Raw genomic sequence first — 20,648 nt, 5'->3', positions numbered from 1 at the left:
TTTGTTTATACTTTTTCCTTTTTTCGTTTTTAGACTTTGTTATGTGTTCCCTGTGTTTTTGGTTTCACGTTCACCCATTTGTAGTGTGTAGTTAGATTTTAGAGACTAAAGCTTGAAAGTATGAAAAATCATTGGAAGTTGTGAAACACTTATTGAAAAAGTTAAAAAAAAGTGAGGCAAGCATAAGAAGAAACAAGAAACTGAAGAAAATGTGAAGGAAAAGAGATCACAAGGGTGTTGTAGAGTGAATCATAACCTGTGAAAGTGGTCCAAAGAATTTCAGGGTTTGAATCTTAATAATGTTCATTTTAATATTGAAGCAAAATATTTACACTCCCCTCAATATCTCTATAACCTATAGATATAAACTGAGTGATAAAATTTGAAGTGGGTGAATTGAAGAAGTAAAAAAGAATAGGATGATGATAGTTGTGTCTGCAAACAAAATAAAGGTTATAATGTGTGTTATTGAGGTCAAGAAGTAATGATCCACTACCAGGTTTCCAAGATGCAACCTTCCAAATTACACTTGAGTACTTTCGTCAAACACCTATTCCATTTCCCACCGTCGGATACAATTTCATCATATCATCATGATACACAACACACCAACTCCCTAAACCAATTTAATCTATCACTAAATTCTACAACTGGAGCAGCGGTCGGCACCGAACGACATTATATTAAAATAATTCACTACGATAAATACGTGGCAAACGGTTACAACCAGCATTGAATAAGTTATAAATATTTTGAGAAGCACTCTTTTAATATTAGGGAACCACTACACACGACCTAGAGACCACTACGCATGTCTTTAGTAACCGGTTACCTGACCCACACAAGCCTAAGTCCAAGTCAACCTACAAAAGGAACTTCTGAAAATGGAAAATGTACGTTTTTATAATATCAGAGAGACTTGACTAAACATTGACACTGACTTGAGCGTCGGACTGCAATCGCAGATATCCCGCCGATCGCACGCGCGAGGGAGGAAGGACTCGAAGAATCAAGTAACTACAAAAAAGACAACAATTGTATATCGACGTGGATTAATATTACTCTAGCCCTGATATCCGCACAATATAACAACCAAAATATTTTTAAATTAAAATGCACTTTCAATTAATTATGATTCATTCGTACATTGAAATGTAAAAATAATCATTTATGGTAAAAAAATAATCACTCCTTTCATTTAAAAAAATAGTGAGCTTAGGATTTGTCTCTCTCACAGCCACACCGCATGATCCAATGATTAGCATTAGCCAAAGGCACAGTGCACCCCCACCGAACCAGATTCCACCATCTAATCATATGAAAGCATCAACCGTGCAAAAGCTGGCCCACATGAGAGTGGCGTGAACCGAGAAGCACCGAATCATAGCGCAAAACTCCAACTAGAAAAAAGAGAGTAACATAACAGTTGGAAAGTGGAGAAAAGCATTGAATCGACCGTTACGAGGCTTACCCAAGCAAAGCGTAAGTGAAGACTTCACATTATTGCGACATTTGCATTGGGACGAGGAAACCATTTTCCTCACACTCTAAATTATTACTTCTTAAACTCTTTTCTATCCGAACTCTTTTCTTGTAAAAGTTAAGGATTAATTCATTGTTTTTTTGAAAATGAAAAAAAAAAAAAACAAAGCATACATAATAACATTGCAGAAACCTGCAAGAGAGAGGACTGCAACTTCGAATTATTCTTCTTCCTTGTATCATTGCTTTTATAATCCTCAGTACCTCTTTTGGACTCATTACCCTCTTTCTCTCTCTCTTCAACTTTCACCATTTTTTTAATACCTCTCTCTCTTCGTAGCCTCTGCTGCTACAACAACAAGGGGTGTAATGTAGGAGAGAGAAGAAGAGGAAGTAAGAGGAATACAAGAAGGGAAGGCAGAGCCTTTTTTTCTACACGTGATAAAGAAAACACCAAAAGCTCTTTTGCATGCGTGTATAAGATTCATCACCACCACCATCTTCTCCCTTTATCTTCCATCTTTCTAAATTCTCAATCTTTCCAAACTCACCCACTATAGTTTTCACGTGGCTACTACTGCTTAGTTAGTCACAAGGCCTTCTTTGCTACCCGAGAGAAAGAGGGTGAGTTCAAGTTGTGTTTTTTCTCTCTCCCTTTTCCCTTCTCATGGCTTGGTCGCTTTTCATTTTCTGTTTTCACTTCAAGTCATTTGTTAGAGAAAGCATTTTCTTATCTAGCATAGCCTTTGCATTGCATTTTTGTTGTTGTTAATGTTTGTTTATATTTTTTTCTGTCTGCAAATCTTCTAGACAGTGATTTTTCTACCCTTTTCAATGTTTATTCTCTTCACCTAGGATGGTTTGTTCTTGATTTTTGTTTTCTTCTGGTTGTTTTATTCTTTACTCCAAGGCAGTTCTCACAGGTTTGTTTCAAACCTGTACAGTCAATTCTTTTATTCCAATGTTTTTGTTTGTTTATTTATTCAAGTGTATTTTTGTATGTGGATGTGTTTGGTGAGGTTTTCAGTTTTTGGTGGGAGGAGACAGGCTAAGGAGTTGGTTTTGTCTTCTGGGTATTTTTCATTTTCTGAGATTTTCATATATATATGTATATATGTCTAATCATATTTTATTATAATAAGTTTTTCTTTTCCTTACACTCACTGATAAATCTTTTTTCTTGCTACGTTTGTTTGTGATATTTCGTGTGAGTGTGACAAAATCTTTATAGCCGAGCTCCAAAATTGCAGTGGGATTTCCTTTGAAGCGAAAGGGCAGAAGAAAATTTTGTCAAAATTTGCTTTTTTTGTGATACTTAGCCCTATGGTTCTACCAGCTCACCATTTTTGGGTTTGCTTGCTGAAACAGGGATGACCTGTTGGATTTGTAAGTTTTGCAAAGGAATGATAATAATGTTTGTATCCTTAAACAATGCATGTACTTTACAGTTTTCACAGCATACCAAGACCATATTTTACTTTATGCATCACTGAAAACACAACTCGAAATAATTAAGTTTTACTTTTTGGGTTCTTACTTTACAGCAATTACTACACATTGATTTTCTATCTTTGTTTGTTTGTTCCTGGCTGAAGCAATTGGCACTGCTTTACTGATATAAGCAAAGACTAAACGTCAAAAACTGGTCATCTTTGACAAAGTGTGCTTCTTCTTTTGTGTATCCATTGGCCACCACTCAGCACAAAAGGCGAACATGCCAGTGAGACAGATGAGGGAGAGCTCAGAACAACACCTTGTTATCAAGCCCCATTTGCAGAACCCCATGAATGGAGCCAAGAAGGTTTCTAGAGCTGTACAAAATGGCAAAGGTCCACCACCACCACCACTGCCACAAGAACCCCACAACCAAACTTCACCTCATGCAAGGAACAAGGGGAGAAGAAGGAGCAGAGGTGGCAGAAAATGTGATCAAGGAGATGTTTTGATGAGACCTATTGTGACAAGTGGTGTTGGAAATGGAAGCACCATGTGTGGTGAAATAGAGATGGGATACCCTACATCAAGCAAGTCTTTGAGCTTTGCTCCTAGGCCTGGCTATGGACAAGTTGGTATAAAGTGCATTGTGAAGGCTAACCATTTCTTTGCTGAGTTACCGGACAAGGACCTGAACCAGTATGATGTAAGCTCCTTTGCTTGCTTGGCCTCTATCACTCTACTGTAGCCATCTGCAAGAAAAAATAAGTTTGGGGTTTGTGAGTGACTCACACATCACTCTACTGTGCCCATTTTTGGAAGTATTTAAGCTCTTCCTGCCATTTCCTCTTCTATGTGCTGTTCAATTGCAGAAGGATCTGAATGGGGTTTTGTTTTTGCTGTCCTTTTCCTAGTTGTGACATTTATGACTCCTTAAATTTGGTCTGAAGCTTTGTTCTTTTGGTTTGTTGCCTTTGCCGTGTTTTGTAGGTCAGTATCACCCCTGAAGTCTCTTCCAAAGCTGTGAACAGGTCTATAATAGCAGAACTCGTGAGGCTGTATAAAGAGTCTGACCTTGGGATGAGGCTTCCAGCATATGATGGCAGAAAAAGTCTGTACACTGCAGGGCCTCTTCCCTTTTCCTGGAGAGAGTTTAAGATAAAGGTTGTGGATGATGAGGCTGGAGTTAATGGTCCCAAGTAAGATTTATTGCGTATATACAGTTTAAACATACAGAATATATGCATAATAATCTCATACTTTTATTTGGCTTTAAAACAAAAACATGATGGACTATATGTTTGCGTGTATCAACTGTATGCATTTGAATGAAGTTCAAACACTTGCCCCATTTTCAGAAGGGAAAGAGAATATAGAGTGGTGATCAAGTTTGTTGCTAGGGCGAATTTGCATCACTTGGGCCAGTTTCTGGCTGGTAAACGTGCTGATGCTCCACAAGAGGCACTCCAAATTCTTGACATTGTATTAAGAGAGCTTTCATCTAAGAGGTAGTTTTGCTGAGTAATTGAGAGAAAATGTGAATTTTTAAGTTCTTTTCTCTCACAAAATCTGCTTTTTCTATAGGTTCTGTCCAATTGGGAGATCGTTCTTTTCACCAGATATTAGAACACCCCAACGGCTTGGAGAAGGTTTGGAGTCTTGGTGTGGATTTTACCAAAGCATAAGGCCTACTCAGATGGGTCTTTCCCTCAATATTGGTATGTTACTTACCATGGATATCATTTTTTTTTAAAAAAAACTTTCATGTTAGACATCACTATGCACCGTGGATATAAATTTCTGAGGGAAGTACTGTTTTTTAACTCAGATTTATGTTTATAATCTTCTTGCATTTCATTGAATCTCAGATATGGCTTCTGCTGCGTTCATTGAACCTCTTCCAGTTGTGGAATATGTTGGCCAGCTATTAGGAAAAGATATCCTATCAAGGCAATTGTCTGACGCGGATCGCATCAAAGTACTTATATGAATAAAGCTTGCTTAGTTAGTTTTTTGTACAGTATCAGTACTGTAAAACTTACAGAACTACTTTAAGATGTCTAACAGATTAAGAAAGCTCTTAGAGGAGTTAAAGTTGAAGTAACCCACAGAGGGAGTGTTAGAAGAAAGTACCGAGTTTCTGGTTTGACTTCTCAACCGACCAGAGAACTTGTGTAAGTAATAATTCTGATTTTGTGATATTTTAGGATATGCAGTAACTCTTGTTGTGCACCATGTTCAAAGAAGTTCCAATTATTTTCCACAAGTTCTCTTAATGGCAAGGCCTTATCTCTTCAGGTTTCCTGTTGATGAGAACTCAACTATGAAGTCAGTAGTTGAATATTTCCAAGAGATGTATGGTTTCACAATTAAATATACTCACCTTCCTTGCCTTCAAGTAGGAAATCAAAAGAAAGCAAATTATTTACCTATGGAGGTAAGGGGAATTCCTGGTAATTGACATAGCTGCTCTTCTTTCTAGTAATTATTTGATTATTCTTACTTCTGGTTCCTCAGGCCTGCAAAATTGTTGAAGGACAACGCTATACTAAAAGGCTGAATGAGAAACAAATCACTGCTCTCCTGAAAGTTACTTGTCAAAGACCTCGTGATCGAGAAAATGATATTTTGCGGGTACTTTGCTGATTTTGAATTGATTAACATTTGTTCAAAGCAGTTTTACAGTTAAAATTTCTCTCCAGTACTCTGAATGTATGACTACAAGCTTCTCTGGATATAAAATAAGCTAGCATTCGCTATTTATATTTGGTTAGAGAGCCATTATTTATGTTGTTAACTTCTCATTATTTATGTTCTAGCCTTTGTCTGTGTCACTTACACCTTGAAAGTCAGAATAGTATAAAAGTTGCAGACTGTAATATGATTCAAACAATGCTGAAATCGGAACATGCAAATGATGTTTCAAAGTTCAAAGCACGTGAGGGAGATATTGTAATAAGTAAAGTTGAATAAGGAAAAATGCATTCAACTATGACATTTATATCTCCACAGACAAATAAAATCTATCCATCATATATACGAGAAGCTAAACTTCAAATTTGGGCCGTCACATTACCGATTTAGTTTTTCTTCATGCAGACCATTCAGCACAATGCTTATGATCAAGACCCTTATGCAAAGGAATTTGGAATCAAAATAAGTGAGAAGTTAGCTTCGGTAGAGGCTCGAATTCTTCCTGCCCCGTGGGTAATGTGCTTCTCCACCAAAAGATGTGAGATAAAGCATATGATGATTTCTTTTGCCATTATTCATTGATATCTATTTCTTGTCTGCAGCTTAAATATCATGAAAGTGGGAAAGAAAAGAATTGTTTGCCCCAAGTTGGTCAATGGAATATGATGAACAAGGTATTGTTTTCATGATGAACATTTGATATCACAATGGTCTGTTTTCAAGCAGTTGTGAATGCAACTATTTTAACTTTGCTTTTGAATGGTACAGAAAATGATAAATGGGATGACTGTCAGCCGGTGGGCATGCATAAATTTTTCACGAAGTGTACAAGACACTGTTGCTCTCACTTTTTGTACCGAACTAGCTCAAATGTGCCAAGTATCTGGCATGGTAGTTTTCCTTCTATTATGTTGTTTAGTTTTGAAGTGTGGACAAGCTTTATTGAAATTCATATTGTTTTTTGGGTTCTAGGAATTTAATCCGGAGCCTGTTATCCCCATTTACAATGCCAAACCTGAGCATGTGGAGAAAGCTTTGAAGCATGTTTACCATGTGTCAACAAACAAAACCAAAGGAAAGGAATTGGAGCTTTTATTAGCAGTATTGCCTGACAACAATGGTTCTCTCTATGGTAAGCCACCTTCAATGGTGATAAATGTGCATGATTATAAGCATTGTTCCAAGTTTAAATTCTAAATGCTCATAACTTCATATAACTTTATTTTGTTTTCAGGTGATCTAAAGCGTATTTGTGAAACTGACCTTGGTTTAATTTCTCAATGTTGTCTGACGAAGCATGTCTTCAAGATCACTAAGCAGTACCTGGCTAATGTGTCTTTGAAAATCAATGTCAAGGTTTGTTTTCTCCCAAATCTCAATTACATGAAATAGCACTTTGCAAAGTAAGAATTTTAAGTCTACTATCAACTTCTGTCAATTGTTTGACAATTCTGGCTTTTTTGGTTTTCTTCACTGTTATTGCATGGATACATTTTTGTGCATAAAAATCGTGTGTACTGATGGTTATAAATTGTTGGCTAGTATGGGTTCCACATCTCAGTAGTTGATGCAGATAGGTCTAGTAATAAAAAAATGTTTGTATTTTTCTTTGAAATGCTTTCAACAACGACTTAATGATCATTTGACATCTACTTAATGCAGATGGGAGGTAGAAACACTGTTTTGGTTGATGCTGTAAGTTGTAGAATACCACTGGTTAGTGACATACCAACTATAATATTTGGAGCAGATGTTACCCACCCTGAAAATGGAGAAGACTCCAGCCCTTCAATTGCAGCTGTATGCTTTTGATCTAGCTGTCTTGGTTTTTATAGTATTGCAATTTTGGGTTATGGTTGCTGATATCTATTACCCAATCTATAGGTAGTAGCATCTCAAGACTGGCCTGAAGTGACAAAATATGCTGGTTTAGTGTGTGCTCAGGCTCATAGGCAGGAACTTATACAAGACTTGTACAAAATGTGGCATGACCCTGTTCGTGGCTTAGTTAGTGGTGGCATGATCCGGTAATACTAGAAACTTGACATCCTCTTTTCTAATTCTCAATGTTGTTTTTTTGTTGTGGAATGATGGGATTTTGACTATACAATTTTCACTTTCTAAATATTTTGTTTTGTGTCCTTTTATGCAGAGATTTGTTGATTTCCTTTAGAAAGGCAACAGGACAGAAGCCTCTAAGGATTATATTTTATAGGTATGTAATTTTAATGTATGTTTAATTATGATGCAAGGTCAAGGCATATTGTGACTTGCATAACAAAAATATTTAGTTTGAGTGGCTAGAGTGGCAGCATTCCTAATTAAAAATATAGGTCTATAAAAAATTTGTTCATTCTAAGATTTTTGATAGATTCTATCATGGAATATATACACTGTTGCTTAGAATAAATGTCATAGAAATATGCACTTTACTCCAATATTTGAAAGCTGTTTGTTAACCTTAGTGTCAATAGTCTGCTTGCAAGAATACATCACAGGTGCATTGTTGTGAAAGCAATATTTCATGTCTATCCGAGGAATGGTATCAAATTGTAGCCTATGATATTGCTAGATGCGTAGTCTAAATTTATCCAGAGATGTGAGGAACATGGTTCATTCTCAAATCAATATCTGCTAAATTTTTTAAACATTATAGTTTGTTGAAACTGTTGTGCTAACAAGAAATTTGAACAGGGATGGTGTAAGTGAAGGGCAATTTTACCAAGTTCTACTATACGAGTTGGATGCAATTCGGAAGGTCATAATCATAATTTATCACACACTCCCATCATACCTTCTAATAGGTCAATTTATAACACATGTTCTGACAAGAATACATATATGTATATACTTGCAGGCATGTGCTTCTTTAGAACCAAACTATCAACCTCCGGTAACTTTCATTGTTGTACAAAAAAGACATCATACTCGGTTGTTTGCAAATAACCACAGGGACAGAAACAGCACAGATAAGAGTGGAAATATATTGCCTGGTATGATGACTGTACCTGAATTGAATTCCCCATGTAAACAAATAAATGAGTCATTCTTTCTGGTTAAAAGTGATTGTGCAATTAGATTATTCTTTCATTCTTTTCAGGGACTGTTGTGGATTCTAAAATCTGTCATCCTACAGAATTTGATTTTTATCTCTGCAGTCATGCTGGTATTCAGGTGGAAGATAGTTTTATATCTCTTCTATTTTGAGCTTTATGATTACAATATTGATTATGAAGCAAAATATTTTCTAGCAAAGTTTTGATACCTCTTAGAAGGGTTTGTTAGAGATAATGTCATGCATTGGTTTTTCCATATTGTGGGTTGAAAGTAATGGAACTTTCATCATTCGCCTTGTCTTATTCTAGGTCCATCTTCCAGGGATTGCTCTAAAAAATAGGTATAGTTTAGAACAACATAGATTTGATAACTGCTAGGGAGGGATTAGTATAGTGGGATCTTAATTTTTCTGCTCCTGTTTTGGTTTCTCAATGCATGATTTATTATGGTAGATAAAAGAGATTTGTTGGTAGTAGTACTGAAACTTTAATCTGTCTTGGAAGAGAAAAACGTTTATCCTTATTGGCATTCCTCTCAAGTTTGGGTCTAATGCTTAGATTAAGATCTTGGAAAATGGAGATTGTCTAGCTATGTTAGCATGCAAATCTAAATCTCTAATTTGCTTCAATTATGAATGTTGTCTGTATTATGATGCAGGGTACAAGTCGTCCTGCTCATTATCATGTTCTTTGGGATGAAAACAACTTTACAGCAGATGGAATCCAATCTTTGACAAACAATCTATGCTATACATATGCCAGGTGTACACGCTCCGTGTCTGTTGGTAAGCCCTCCTCCACTTTAGGGTTTAGGATTCATCTACTTTAGGGTTTAGCGTTTAGGGTTTAGTCATTCTCCACATTAATGCAATAGTTCTAGACTCAAATACAAATAAAATTACTTAGTTTTACATTGATTAAGAATGTTAGTTAAATTCCTTTAATGTTCATGGTTTAATAAAACAAAAAAGTTAAACTTCATACATTGTTGGGGTGATGTCCTGGTTTAAAGCATAAGAACATGTTTTGAAAAAATAACATAAGATTGGATTGAGTTAGTTGAAATTTGTTTCTTTACATTACACATATCTTGATTGACTTCTACTTTGTTTGCAAAGTATAAATCTTAATGGATTTGATTTATATGCAGTTCCTCCTGCATATTATGCACACTTGGCAGCTTTTCGGGCACGGTTCTACATGGAACCGGAAATGCAGGAAAATGGCTCCTCGGGGGGTGGTGGTGGTGGTGGTGGTGGTTCCAAGGCAACAAGAGCAGGTGGAGAGTGTGGTGTGGTGAAGCCATTGCCAGCCTTGAAAGAGAATGTGAAGAGAGTAATGTTTTACTGTTAGATTGTGTAGTAGTTGTAGAAGATGCATAAAATGAATGTTGATCCATGATAATAGTTCTAGAGGCTTAGTTTAGGATTGGTACAAGTATTTGGGTGGACATGAGAGGCACATCATAGGTTTAGTGTTGCTAATTCTGAGTTCCAGCCATCACCAAAATTGTTCAAAGATTAAATTAGGTATCTGAAACAAAGTTCATGAATCAATCTTTTTATAGAAAATTTTGCCTGAAGGGGCATTGTAGATGTTGAAATAGTAGAAAATTTTCAATTCCCATCTGCAATATGGATGATATTCTGATTATGCACATAACATGCAAAATATTTATCATCGATTTCAGGCGGTAGGCAAAGTTATCATAAGTAATTTAATAATTGCAATTTCTTAATTTGTTATGTAGCATATACACTTATATAATACGGACACGATGTAGGATACGGAAATAAGGATGTATAACAATACAAATTTATGTGTAATAAGTATTTATGTGTAATAAGTATGTTTTTGGTTTTTTTTAACATAAAGATATTTTTCATTTGATTTAAAATGATTTGTTTTTTATTTTTATAATCATAATAAAAATTTATATAATAAATTTAAGTTTTTAGAAAATGTATGTATTTTTTTAAAAACTTTGATAGTATCGTACTAGAATTATCATAAATTTAATAAATATTTTTTGAATTAAACACTTTATTTATATGTACTTATGAGTGTGGTACGAGTATCGGTGTTATGAGTGTGGTACGAGTATCGGTGTTTGATACGCATGTCTGACACAGAGACATCATTTGAGTATCGGTGTTTGATACGTATGTCTGATATAGACACATCATTTCAGAAGATGAGTGTTTGAGTCTCATATATGTTTGCTTTGGTTGGGAAAGTGTTTTTTTTTATTTGTTTCTTTTAAGAATTTATATAGGAAATGGTGAAATATTTTGTATTGATTCTGTGTTATTTTAATATAAAAGTATATAAATAATTATAAAATATATGATTAAATTATTAAATTATTATTATATTGTATATTATTTGAATATATATATATATATATATATATATAAATACAAATAAAATAAAGAGTATGATTATTAGTTTATTCATTATACAAGAAAGGTGAATCTTTAATTTAAAATTAAAAATAATGTATTTTAAAATCCTATCACTCACTTATTAATTACTCAAAAAATCCTTTCTCTTGTTACACCTCGAAATATGTAGACTAAAACAATAAAAACAATATTACCCTTTTATAACAATAATCTTTAGCTTTTATAATAATAATAATAATAAAAATGATAAAGTATTATTGCGTTTGTTCTAGGACTAAAATGAATTTCTTTTAAGTTAGTTAAATTTTTAAATTTAATTAGAAACCACCATTTTAGACGGAATAGTAGGATGCTAGTACAATCGAATTTTTAATCTATAATTTGATTTTATAAATAATCTTCTTTCAAATAATTTTATAAATAATGTTATGTTATAGTGTTTAATTTTAATTTTTTTTAAGTTCATGTTATTTAATATTATTTTATCTTTTATCATTTATTTTAAATTTAGTAATATAAAGTTGCCATAGTTTTAGTATTATTGAAAGTTCCTATAAATTCAACACCCTTATAATATCAAATCATCGTCAAACAAACTATCTGCGTGAAGTTTATAATATTTGTTCAATCTTTTATTGTACAATATATTATTAACGAGTCATAAACATATAATATTAATTGTTTTTTAAAATTCAATAAAAAAAACAAATAACATGGTTTAGAAATAATTAAGAAAACTTTTCAAACAAATGTACTTTTCTAATATATATTTATTTAATTGTTGTTATAATTTAAGAAATAAATCTAATAAAAAAATTCACGAGATTATATATTAGTTATGAGGTTCGAACACTTCTTTTAAATGGTGTATCCGTGTCGGACACACGTATCGGTTACGACACTCGTAAACACTTATCAGTAAAGTGTTTAATTCAAAAAATATTTGTTAGATTTCTGAAAATTCTAGCACGGTTCTAACACAATTTTAAAAAGAATAAATACAATAATTTTATAAAAACTCAAATTGTATAAATTTTTATTATGATTATAAAAATAAAGAACAAATTCTTTTGAACCAGTCATAAAAAATATATTTTTGCTCCAAAAAAATCTAAAACATACTTGTGCACATAAATATTTATTATCAATTTATATAATTCATAATTATATAATATAAAGATATGTGTCTTCGTGTCCTATAATTTTAGAGATTATACATATCTTCTTGTTCATGTCATGTCAGTGTCCATATTTGTGTTAGTGTTAGATTTTTTTTTAAAGTAGGTATATGTAAATATATATATATATATATATATATATATTATTTTTTTTTTATTATTTTATTTTTAAATTGTTATAACATTGGTAAATTGATCTTATATATTAATTTAATAAAATGATAATTATTATAAACTTCAAATATAATATTATATTAAGATATTTAAATTTTTTGAACTTTGTGCTAGTATTTAATAAATAATGTGTTAATTTTTGAAGGTGTCGTATGCTAGAAGCACGCATAAAAATAACCAATACTTCATATTTATTGAAAGTTACTGATAAAAGAATATTGATTTTTTTTTGAAAAATTAAAAATTTAATTACCCTTCAAGAGAAGATGTTAAATAATAACTTTGTTCATGTTATTTTAACTTTTTTTGTGTTTATTATATATTTAAAACATTCCATTTCCACCTTTTTTTTATTCATTTTTGGTTTGGAAAATATGGTGTGAAGAAAATTTAAACAGAAGAATACCTAACGTAAACTCATGCTGTATTGTTTCATGTTGACGGCACCACCACCACCACCACCGCCGCACCCTCTCAGCAGACGGAAGAAACACAAACAACTTTTGCCGCTCGTTCTCCCATACTCAACTTCACGTCTTTGCTTCTCCGGTAACCCTTTAATCATGTTTCCACCATCTCCCTTTTCACTCTCTGCATTCTTATCATGTTATATTATGTTCCTTCAACTTGGTTCAATTTGCAGCTATGACTCACTCATTTTACATTACATATATATGAAAATCACTTTCTCTTTATTAAAAAGAAAATGGGTTTTCAATATGCGTGTGTCTGTATGCACTCTATCTGTTTGTCAAAATGTCTCTCTTTGATACCTGTCTGTTTTATTTCCTTTTCTTATAGGTAATACTTTTTGAGATTTTTTTTTTGGCAAATACCCATATCTTGTGGTAACTTACATTTTTTTATTTTGTTGAAAAATATTCATTGTATGTTAATTTACATGTTTTAATGCAGAAAATAAAGACTTTATGGATAAGGGTACAGTTTTCATTCTTCCATGTAGTTCTATTGTTTTGTTGTTAAAGCTAGTGGAAGGACATGGGGCATGAATGAGAAATTTAGAGTGAGCATATTGTGTTGTGTTTGGAGTAGAGCACATGTGGTATACGGCAAGGTATGCAATTCCTGAAACTTCCTCGCCTTCTTATGTCACATGTGAGGAGGATACATCTACATTCACAGCCGTTGCCGTTGCCGTCAGAAAGCACTTATACATTTGATGGTATTGATGATGCTGTGGCTTTGTTTCACCGCATGGTTGATATGCATCCCCTGCCATCGATTGTGGAATTCACCAAAATCTTAGGGATGATTGTGAAGATGAAATACTATGCTACAGCTATTAATCTATATACCCTAATGGAATACAGGGGTGTTGTGCCGTTCACAGTCACTTTTAACATTTTGATCAATTGTTTCTGCCACATGGGTCGGATGGATTTTGCTTTCTCTGTAATGGGTAAGATTCTTAAGTGGGGATGTCAACCAAATGTTGTGACTTTTACTACGCTGATGAAGGGGTTGTGTGTTAATGATAAGATGCTGGATGCACTATACATTTACAATGAAATGGTTGCACGAAGGATTTGGTTTGATGATGTCCTCTATGGAACTTTAATCAATGGGCTATGTAAGAGTAAGATGGGAAAAACAAGAGCTGCCATTCAACTGCTTCAGAACATGGAGGGACAGTTGGTTAAGCCCAATCTTGTAATGTACAATACAGTTGTTCATGGTTTGTGCAAGGATGGACATATAAACGAGGCACGTGTTTTGTGTTCCAAAATGATTGTTCAGGGAATTTTCCCCAACATTTTCACATATAGCTCATTAATTTATGGTTTGTGTCGTGCAGGCCGAAGAAAAGAGGTTAGATCTTTGCTGAATGGGTATTGTTTAAACAATAAAGTGGATGAGGCCAGAGAGTTATTTAATTTGATGATTGAAAGAGGTGAACAACATGACGTTATTAATTACAATATTTTGATGAATGGATATTGTTTAAACAATAAAGTCAGTGAGGCAAAAAGATTATTTCATAGGATGATTGAAAGAGGTGAACAACCTGACATTATTACTTACACTATTTTGATGCATGGATATTGTTTGATTGATAAAGTGGATGAGGCAAGAAAATTATTTCAAGGGATGATTGTTAGGGGTTTAGTGCCTGATGTTTGGAGCTATAACATCTTGATTAAAGGTTATTGCAAGATTGAAAGAGTGGATGAGGCTGTGAATTTACTTAAACATATGTTTCTTAAGAATTTAGTTCCAAATATTATAACTTACAATTCTCTAGTTGATGGCTTATGCAAATCTGGGGAAATCTTGGATGCATGGAAGCTTGTTGATGAAATGCATTATTGTGGTCAACCACCTCCAAATGTAACCACTTACAATATCTTGTTAGAATCTTTATGTAGAATTGGGCATGTTGACAAGGCAATTGCGATTTTTAAACATCTCATTTTTGAAAGAAGTTTTGCCCCTGATGTTTGGAGTTACAACATCTTGATCAGTGGCTGTTGCAAGAATAGAAGAATGGATGAAGCCATGAATCTTTTTAATCAAATTTGTTTCAAGAATTTGGTTCCAAATATTGTAACCTACAATATCTTGTTAGATGCTTTATGCAATGGGCAGCAACTTGACAAGGCAATTGCATTATTAATATACCAAATTGTTGATCAAGGTATTAGTCCAAATTTGCACACTTACAATATACTTATAAATGGGTTGCACAAAAGTGGTAGGCCAAAGACTGCACAGAAGATTTCCCAGTATCTTTTCATTAGAGGCTATCATCCAGATGTCCAAACATATATAATCAATGAGCTTTGTAAAGGTGGATATTGTTAGAATAAAGGCAGGCCTCTCTTCTAAATTAAATGGAAGGCAATCATCGGCTCCCTTACATCATATCCGAGTCAGTTATTCATCTCCTTTGGAGAAAAATGTGGGAATGATGAAGCTGAGAAGTTTTTTTGACAAATTGTCATTAGATATGTGGAAAACAAGGTTAGAATTTTTAGTTTCAATTTAATTAACTTTTATGGTCATCAAATGGTCGTTAATTTTGGGTATCATATTTTTGACTAGATAATATGGTGTATTCTATTATCTCAAATCCCAATTCTCTTTTTCCTTTTCAAATACGTAATATCTGTGCACTTTTCCTAAATTCATTAAAAGAACATCTTATTGGGAAACATGGCTAAGGAAAAAGGTTCTTTGAAAATTGCTAGGTCTTCCTTGATTGCAATCTCCTTGCATTCACTGATTCTGATTTATGAAAGTTTACTTAAGGGAAATCCTGCTTGCAGTTTTGCAAAATCAGGATCGACATCAGCCAGTCACTAGGGCACCCTGGTCCACGGGATCTCCTTTTTAACTGCTTCTCCCCTTTTCCCACTATCTTCAATTTCAACTCCAGGTAATATTTATTGCTGATTTGGAGCTTAAGTGTATACGAATGTTATTTATCAATTTCGCAAGTTTTCTAAGGCAAATCTGAAGTGACTGGCATCATATTTGCCTTTTATTATTACTAATTAATTGGCTCTAGTTAGGTGTACAGATTTTTCTTGACAGAAGATTGTTTTGTTAAGGTTTGAAGATTAAATTCTTCACTGACCCTTTCAGAATTGGAACGGAAAGTCCTTTGTTTGTTAGGTAGTATATGTTTGTTGAAATTTCTGCATAAACATTTATAGAAGAGAGAAATAAGAAGAAAAATGAAACTAACATCTTTATACAAATTAAAATTAGTTTATAGATAAGTTAAAAATTAAATTTTAGAGAAGTTAATGAGAAATAGTTTCTACAAATTAGTTTATTCATCAAACTAAGTTTACATTATGGAAAATTTGATTTTTTTTATTCTTATTTTTTATCTTCTAAATATATTTATGGAGAAGTTTGCTTCAAATAGATAGACCCATATTATAATAGGTTCAAGAATCTGTTTGTTGTACTTGTCTTACGTTCGTATCTTATGTATATTCCAAATGTGATATAAAAATAGGTTATATTTCAACATTCATTTATATTTGATTGCAGGTAATAATAGTTTCATTGGGGCAACAGCTAGAGAAGTTGCTCCTGCAAGCTTTTCATGCAACTGTAGAAGAAAAACCACGACATTTTTTTTAATGTGCTTGGTGAATCGTGTTTTTTAACCCTGCGAATAAGGGGTAAAGGGAGACCAAAACAGACACGGGAGAAAATTATTAAAAGGGACATGAAATAATATTCATATGAATTTGGTTTTTTACTGAGTCTGGTGGCATCATCTAATCTATGTAGCTGACCATACTTAATGGTATGAGGCCATTGTTGTTATGCATGGTGAGCAATTCCTGCTAAACCCTTAAATGATACATTGTTTGAAGTCATTTATTGGATGAAATTTGATATTTATGCATCGTTTTTGCAGATGAAGAGAATTCTTGGGCAGCTTGGTGAGGATTGTAGCTTCCACCCAAATCACATTCATAAAAAATGGAATGGGGTGAAGAAAGGGGGATATATCTATGGTTTTCATTGACTTGAAAAAGAAAAGAGTTTGCATTTATACGACACTTTGACCACCCATACACCAAAGAAATTAGAAAGAGAAAAGATCACTAGAACAAAGTGTAACACAAGATGAGAAAAAGATAGGTGATCCAAAATTTATTTATTTATTAGTTTGTAAAGCTTATCACAATGTTTAGAAATGATGAACTTATTCCAAATCGATACCACATATAGATTGAGATATCTTTTGCTCTAAAGTATGAATTTAAATTATTTTAATCCATTAAAAAAATGTGATATCAAAATTGAAATTAGAGTTTTTCATACGTTACTTTCTACAGAAACTAATTTGTAGAAGATATTTCTCTAAATCTGGTTTTTAGCTTGCTATTAAAAATAGTGATATATAATTTGGGGTTAAAATATACAGATAACTAAACCATTATCATCCACATATCATCACCAAGAAGATTTACCTTTTTTTATAAAGATACCACAAAACCATATAAACTTGTATAAACTATGACATAACATGGATGACATGCTAGCATCATCCTTTATTCATTTCCTGATATCTCAAATCATTTTCATCTTCAAGAGAGAACCATTACACTCAAAATTTATGAACAGAAAAGGATGACAACATTAATTTTTTTTTTATACTAGAGAGGAAAATAAAAACAAAATGGGTGTGGATGGGAAAATAAAGAGAAAAAAAAAAGTCTCTAAACAAAAATACAACAAATCATTACAGAAAATTTATAAAATTTATATAAGACAAAATACTTCCATTTTAAATTTATTCTATCAATATAATAATATATAGATTAATAATTTATTTAAGATTTAAAAAGATATAATGAAAAGAATAATATGTTAAATTGTAAAGTGAAAATAATTTTTCTATCAGTGCGCTTATCATTAAAATGATGACCATAATTTAAATTAAAATTGGATATCGGAGGTTATAGCATAAAATTAGCAAACAAACAAATATTAAAAATATTTACTTTTGTTGCTTATAGAGAATACTAAAAGAAGTAAAAATCAGTTAAAAATATTTCTATTATAGGAGTTTAATCTTATAATCTTCTACTAGAGAATCATTTTTCTTTCAAGCAAAGAAAAAATCAACTCATAAATTAAAGTAAAAAATTCTTCTAATACTAAAAAGCAAAAAATCATGAAAAAATTTAGAAATATTCATTTTAAAATACTATTTTACATCTCCTAAAACCCTAGTTACATCATCTCCCAAATTACACTGAACAAAACAAAAACCTAAAACCCTAGTTACTGTTACTGTCTCTTTTTCCACACAGTGAAAATGAGATACCAATGGCGTCTTCTTCACCACCTTCTCCGTTCTCGCCCCTGCATTCCCAATCACTCCTCCTCCTCAATTTTCCGTCGTTTCACGGTAAATTCCTCCTTCCCGTTAAACCCTAGTTTTCGTCGTTTTTCTTCCGAACCTGTTATCGATCACTCCGATAATGACCACGTCCTCCTCGCCGACATTTTCTCCAAACCTGTGAATTCCGACGACGTGAAAAACCTCGTCGATTCGAATCGCATTTCGATTACTCACGATGCTGTCCTCGCGGTTCTGTTGAAGCTCGATTCCGACGTCGACGCGACGTGGAGGTTCTCCCAATGGGTTTCGGAGAACTACCCCGAGCAGGTGAGCTCCAAGTGCTACAACAAGATGCTGTGCGTTTTGGGGAACAAGGGTTTGGTTCACGAGTTTTGGAAGTTGGTCTATTTAATGAAGAAAAAAGGGTATGGGGATTCCAAAGGTGTGAAGGAGAGAGTGGTGGAGTGTTTTGAGAAGGGTGGAATGAATGGTGACGTGGCGAAGTCGAAGGGTTTGTTTGATAACTCGAATGAGAAGAAGTGTGCTATAGTGTGTAGGATTGTGAGGAACAATGTGTGGAGTGGTGATGTTGAGAGGCAGATTAAGGACCTGAGTGTTGGGTTCTCCGGAGATATGATCAAGATTGTTTTGGAGGGATTAGCATCAGAGCCGGCTAAGGCGGTGATATTTTTCCGGTGGTTGGAGGAGTGTGGGATGTTTAAGCATAATGAGGGAACTTACAATGCAATGGCGAGGGTGTTGGGGAGGGAGGACTCCATTGATAGGTTTTGGAAGCTTGTTGGTGAGATGAGGAGTGCTGGGTTTGAGATGGAGGTTGAGACCTTTGCTAAGGTTTTTTGGAGGTTCTGGAAGAAGAGAACGGTAAAGGATGCTGTTGGGCTTTATGAGCTTGCTATGGCTGGCGCGAATAAGCCTTGGGTTCCGTGCTGTCTCTTTCTGTTGAGGAAGGTTGCTGCTGGGAAGGAGCTGGATATGGATCTGTTTTCGAGGGTTCTGAAGGCTTTTATCGGAAGTGGGAATGAGTTGACTGATTCTATGGTTGGTGCTGTGCTTAAGTCTATGACCAGAGTTGGTAGGACTGGAGAGTGGAACAAGGTTTTGAAAGAAATGGAAGATTGTGGGTTTGTTGCTGGTAGTAAATTACGGAGTGAAATTGCCTTTACACTTAGTGCTGCCGGTTACTTAGAGCAAGCTCATGAGTTCGTGGATAGAGTTGAAGGAACTGGGGATTATGAAGATTGCCAGACATGGGAATCTTTGATTGAGGGGCATTTTGTCGCCGGAAACATTGATAAAGCTTTTGATTCTTATAAAGACATGCATGAGAAAAAGGGGGGAATTAGAGCAGTCAATGCCAAAACTTCATTAGTCAAAGTCAAAATTTCTTATGTGGCAATGAAATCACTTTGCCAAACGAAGAGCACAATAGATGCATGTAAGATTATTAGCCGACTATTGAATGAAAAAGTAAGACCCTGGCAAAGTATTTACAAGCTGTTGGTAACCAAGGTTTTGGTTCAGGGAGGATTTGCAGATGCTTTGCCTATTTTGGGACTAATGAGAACCCATGGATTTCCATATTTAACTGATCCATTTATTGAATACCTGTTGAAGAGTGGAAGGTATGATAGTGTGGCACCTATTGAATACCTGTTGAAGAGTAACAGGTATTTGGAATGTAATCTCAGGTTGTTCAGGACTCCAAGGTATGATAATGTGATACGGAAACCCAGGTTAATCAGTACAGAGCAGATTCCGTCTACACGGGCGTTTCTTCGTGTGCTTAAAGCCTTATTGAAGCAAGGATGGCATGAAGAAGCACATGATTTGGTTTCTTATAGTCCACGCCACATTCGATATGACGCAGATGTCTTTGTCTTTTATTCCATGAAGTCCAAAGAAGCTATGAAGATAACACTATTTGAACCAAGGCAATAGAAACTCTTGTGTTTTACTTCATAGTTTGTTCATTTTCTAATAATGTTTATACAATAATTTTGTTATATCATTTAATCATTTTATTTTCTTTTTTTATAAATACTTATTTATTTTTATATTCATTCTATTCCACAAAATTAGTGCTTCAATCTTTGAAGGTATTTTCCTAGTGGAAATGTTTTGCAAATGCATCTGAGTCCTTAGTCCTTTGGGAAGACTTACAGAACCTACGGATAAGAAACAAAAAACAAGCTATATTCTTACAGATAATGTGACAAAAGAATGTATAATTTAGGTGTTCCAATTGAAATTCAAACACACCTGAAGAATGTATAATAACTAGACATTATTCGAATTGAAAATTTAAGTTTTGTGCCAAATTAAATAAAATAGTTTAGTTCTAATATTTTAAATAATTACATCACAAGTT

At 33.8% G+C, this 20,648-nt stretch overlaps 3 protein-coding genes across 6 annotated transcripts; all 3 read left to right on the top strand.

The window, feature by feature from the left end:
- Positions 1-1,681: 1,681 nt before the first annotated feature.
- Positions 1,682-10,290, top strand: LOC137827579 (protein argonaute 10). 3 transcript variants are annotated; one of them, XM_068633777.2, is made up of 22 exons: positions 1,682-2,106; positions 3,078-3,622; positions 3,907-4,115; positions 4,275-4,424; positions 4,501-4,634; positions 4,785-4,894; positions 4,984-5,090; positions 5,215-5,353; positions 5,434-5,550; positions 6,016-6,123; positions 6,213-6,284; positions 6,379-6,501; positions 6,583-6,742; positions 6,845-6,966; positions 7,273-7,410; positions 7,495-7,637; positions 7,763-7,825; positions 8,305-8,368; positions 8,468-8,603; positions 8,711-8,784; positions 9,325-9,451; positions 9,817-10,290. In XM_068633777.2, the coding sequence occupies exons 2-22, from the start codon at positions 3,197-3,199 to the stop codon at positions 10,017-10,019; spliced, it is 2,925 nt and encodes a 974-aa protein (XP_068489878.2). In that variant the 5' UTR covers positions 1,682-2,106; positions 3,078-3,196; the 3' UTR covers positions 10,020-10,290. The 3 variants fall into 3 exon arrangements, with proteins under 3 accessions (XP_068489878.2, XP_068489880.2, XP_068489879.2); XM_068633779.2 differs by having other exon boundaries at positions 1,686-2,106; positions 3,183-3,622; XM_068633778.2 differs by lacking the exon at positions 1,682-2,106 and adding an exon at positions 2,592-2,868.
- Positions 10,291-12,775: 2,485 nt separating this feature from the next.
- Positions 12,776-17,132, top strand: LOC137827578 (uncharacterized). 2 transcript variants are annotated; one of them, XM_068633775.2, is made up of 5 exons: positions 12,776-12,972; positions 13,339-15,405; positions 15,711-15,820; positions 16,447-16,734; positions 16,823-17,132. In XM_068633775.2, the coding sequence occupies exon 2, from the start codon at positions 13,501-13,503 to the stop codon at positions 15,244-15,246; it is 1,746 nt and encodes a 581-aa protein (XP_068489876.2). In that variant the 5' UTR covers positions 12,776-12,972; positions 13,339-13,500; the 3' UTR covers positions 15,247-15,405; positions 15,711-15,820; positions 16,447-16,734; positions 16,823-17,132. The 2 variants fall into 2 exon arrangements, with proteins under 2 accessions (XP_068489876.2, XP_090161609.1); XM_090305483.1 differs by having other exon boundaries at positions 15,633-15,820.
- Positions 17,133-18,097: 965 nt separating this feature from the next.
- Positions 18,098-20,310, top strand: LOC137827576 (pentatricopeptide repeat-containing protein At3g02490, mitochondrial). The gene has a single exon (XM_068633773.2). The coding sequence runs from the start codon at positions 18,233-18,235 to the stop codon at positions 20,216-20,218; it is 1,986 nt and encodes a 661-aa protein (XP_068489874.2). The 5' UTR covers positions 18,098-18,232; the 3' UTR covers positions 20,219-20,310.
- Positions 20,311-20,648: the final 338 nt, after the last annotated feature.

The sequence above is a fragment of the Phaseolus vulgaris genome, chromosome 7 (assembly GCF_051622355.1).
Source record: "Phaseolus vulgaris cultivar YP4 chromosome 7, ASM5162235v1, whole genome shotgun sequence".
Taxonomy (NCBI): domain Eukaryota; kingdom Viridiplantae; phylum Streptophyta; class Magnoliopsida; order Fabales; family Fabaceae; genus Phaseolus; species Phaseolus vulgaris.
Note: the sequence above shows the minus strand (reverse complement) of the source record. Positions and strands in the feature narration are given on the sequence as shown.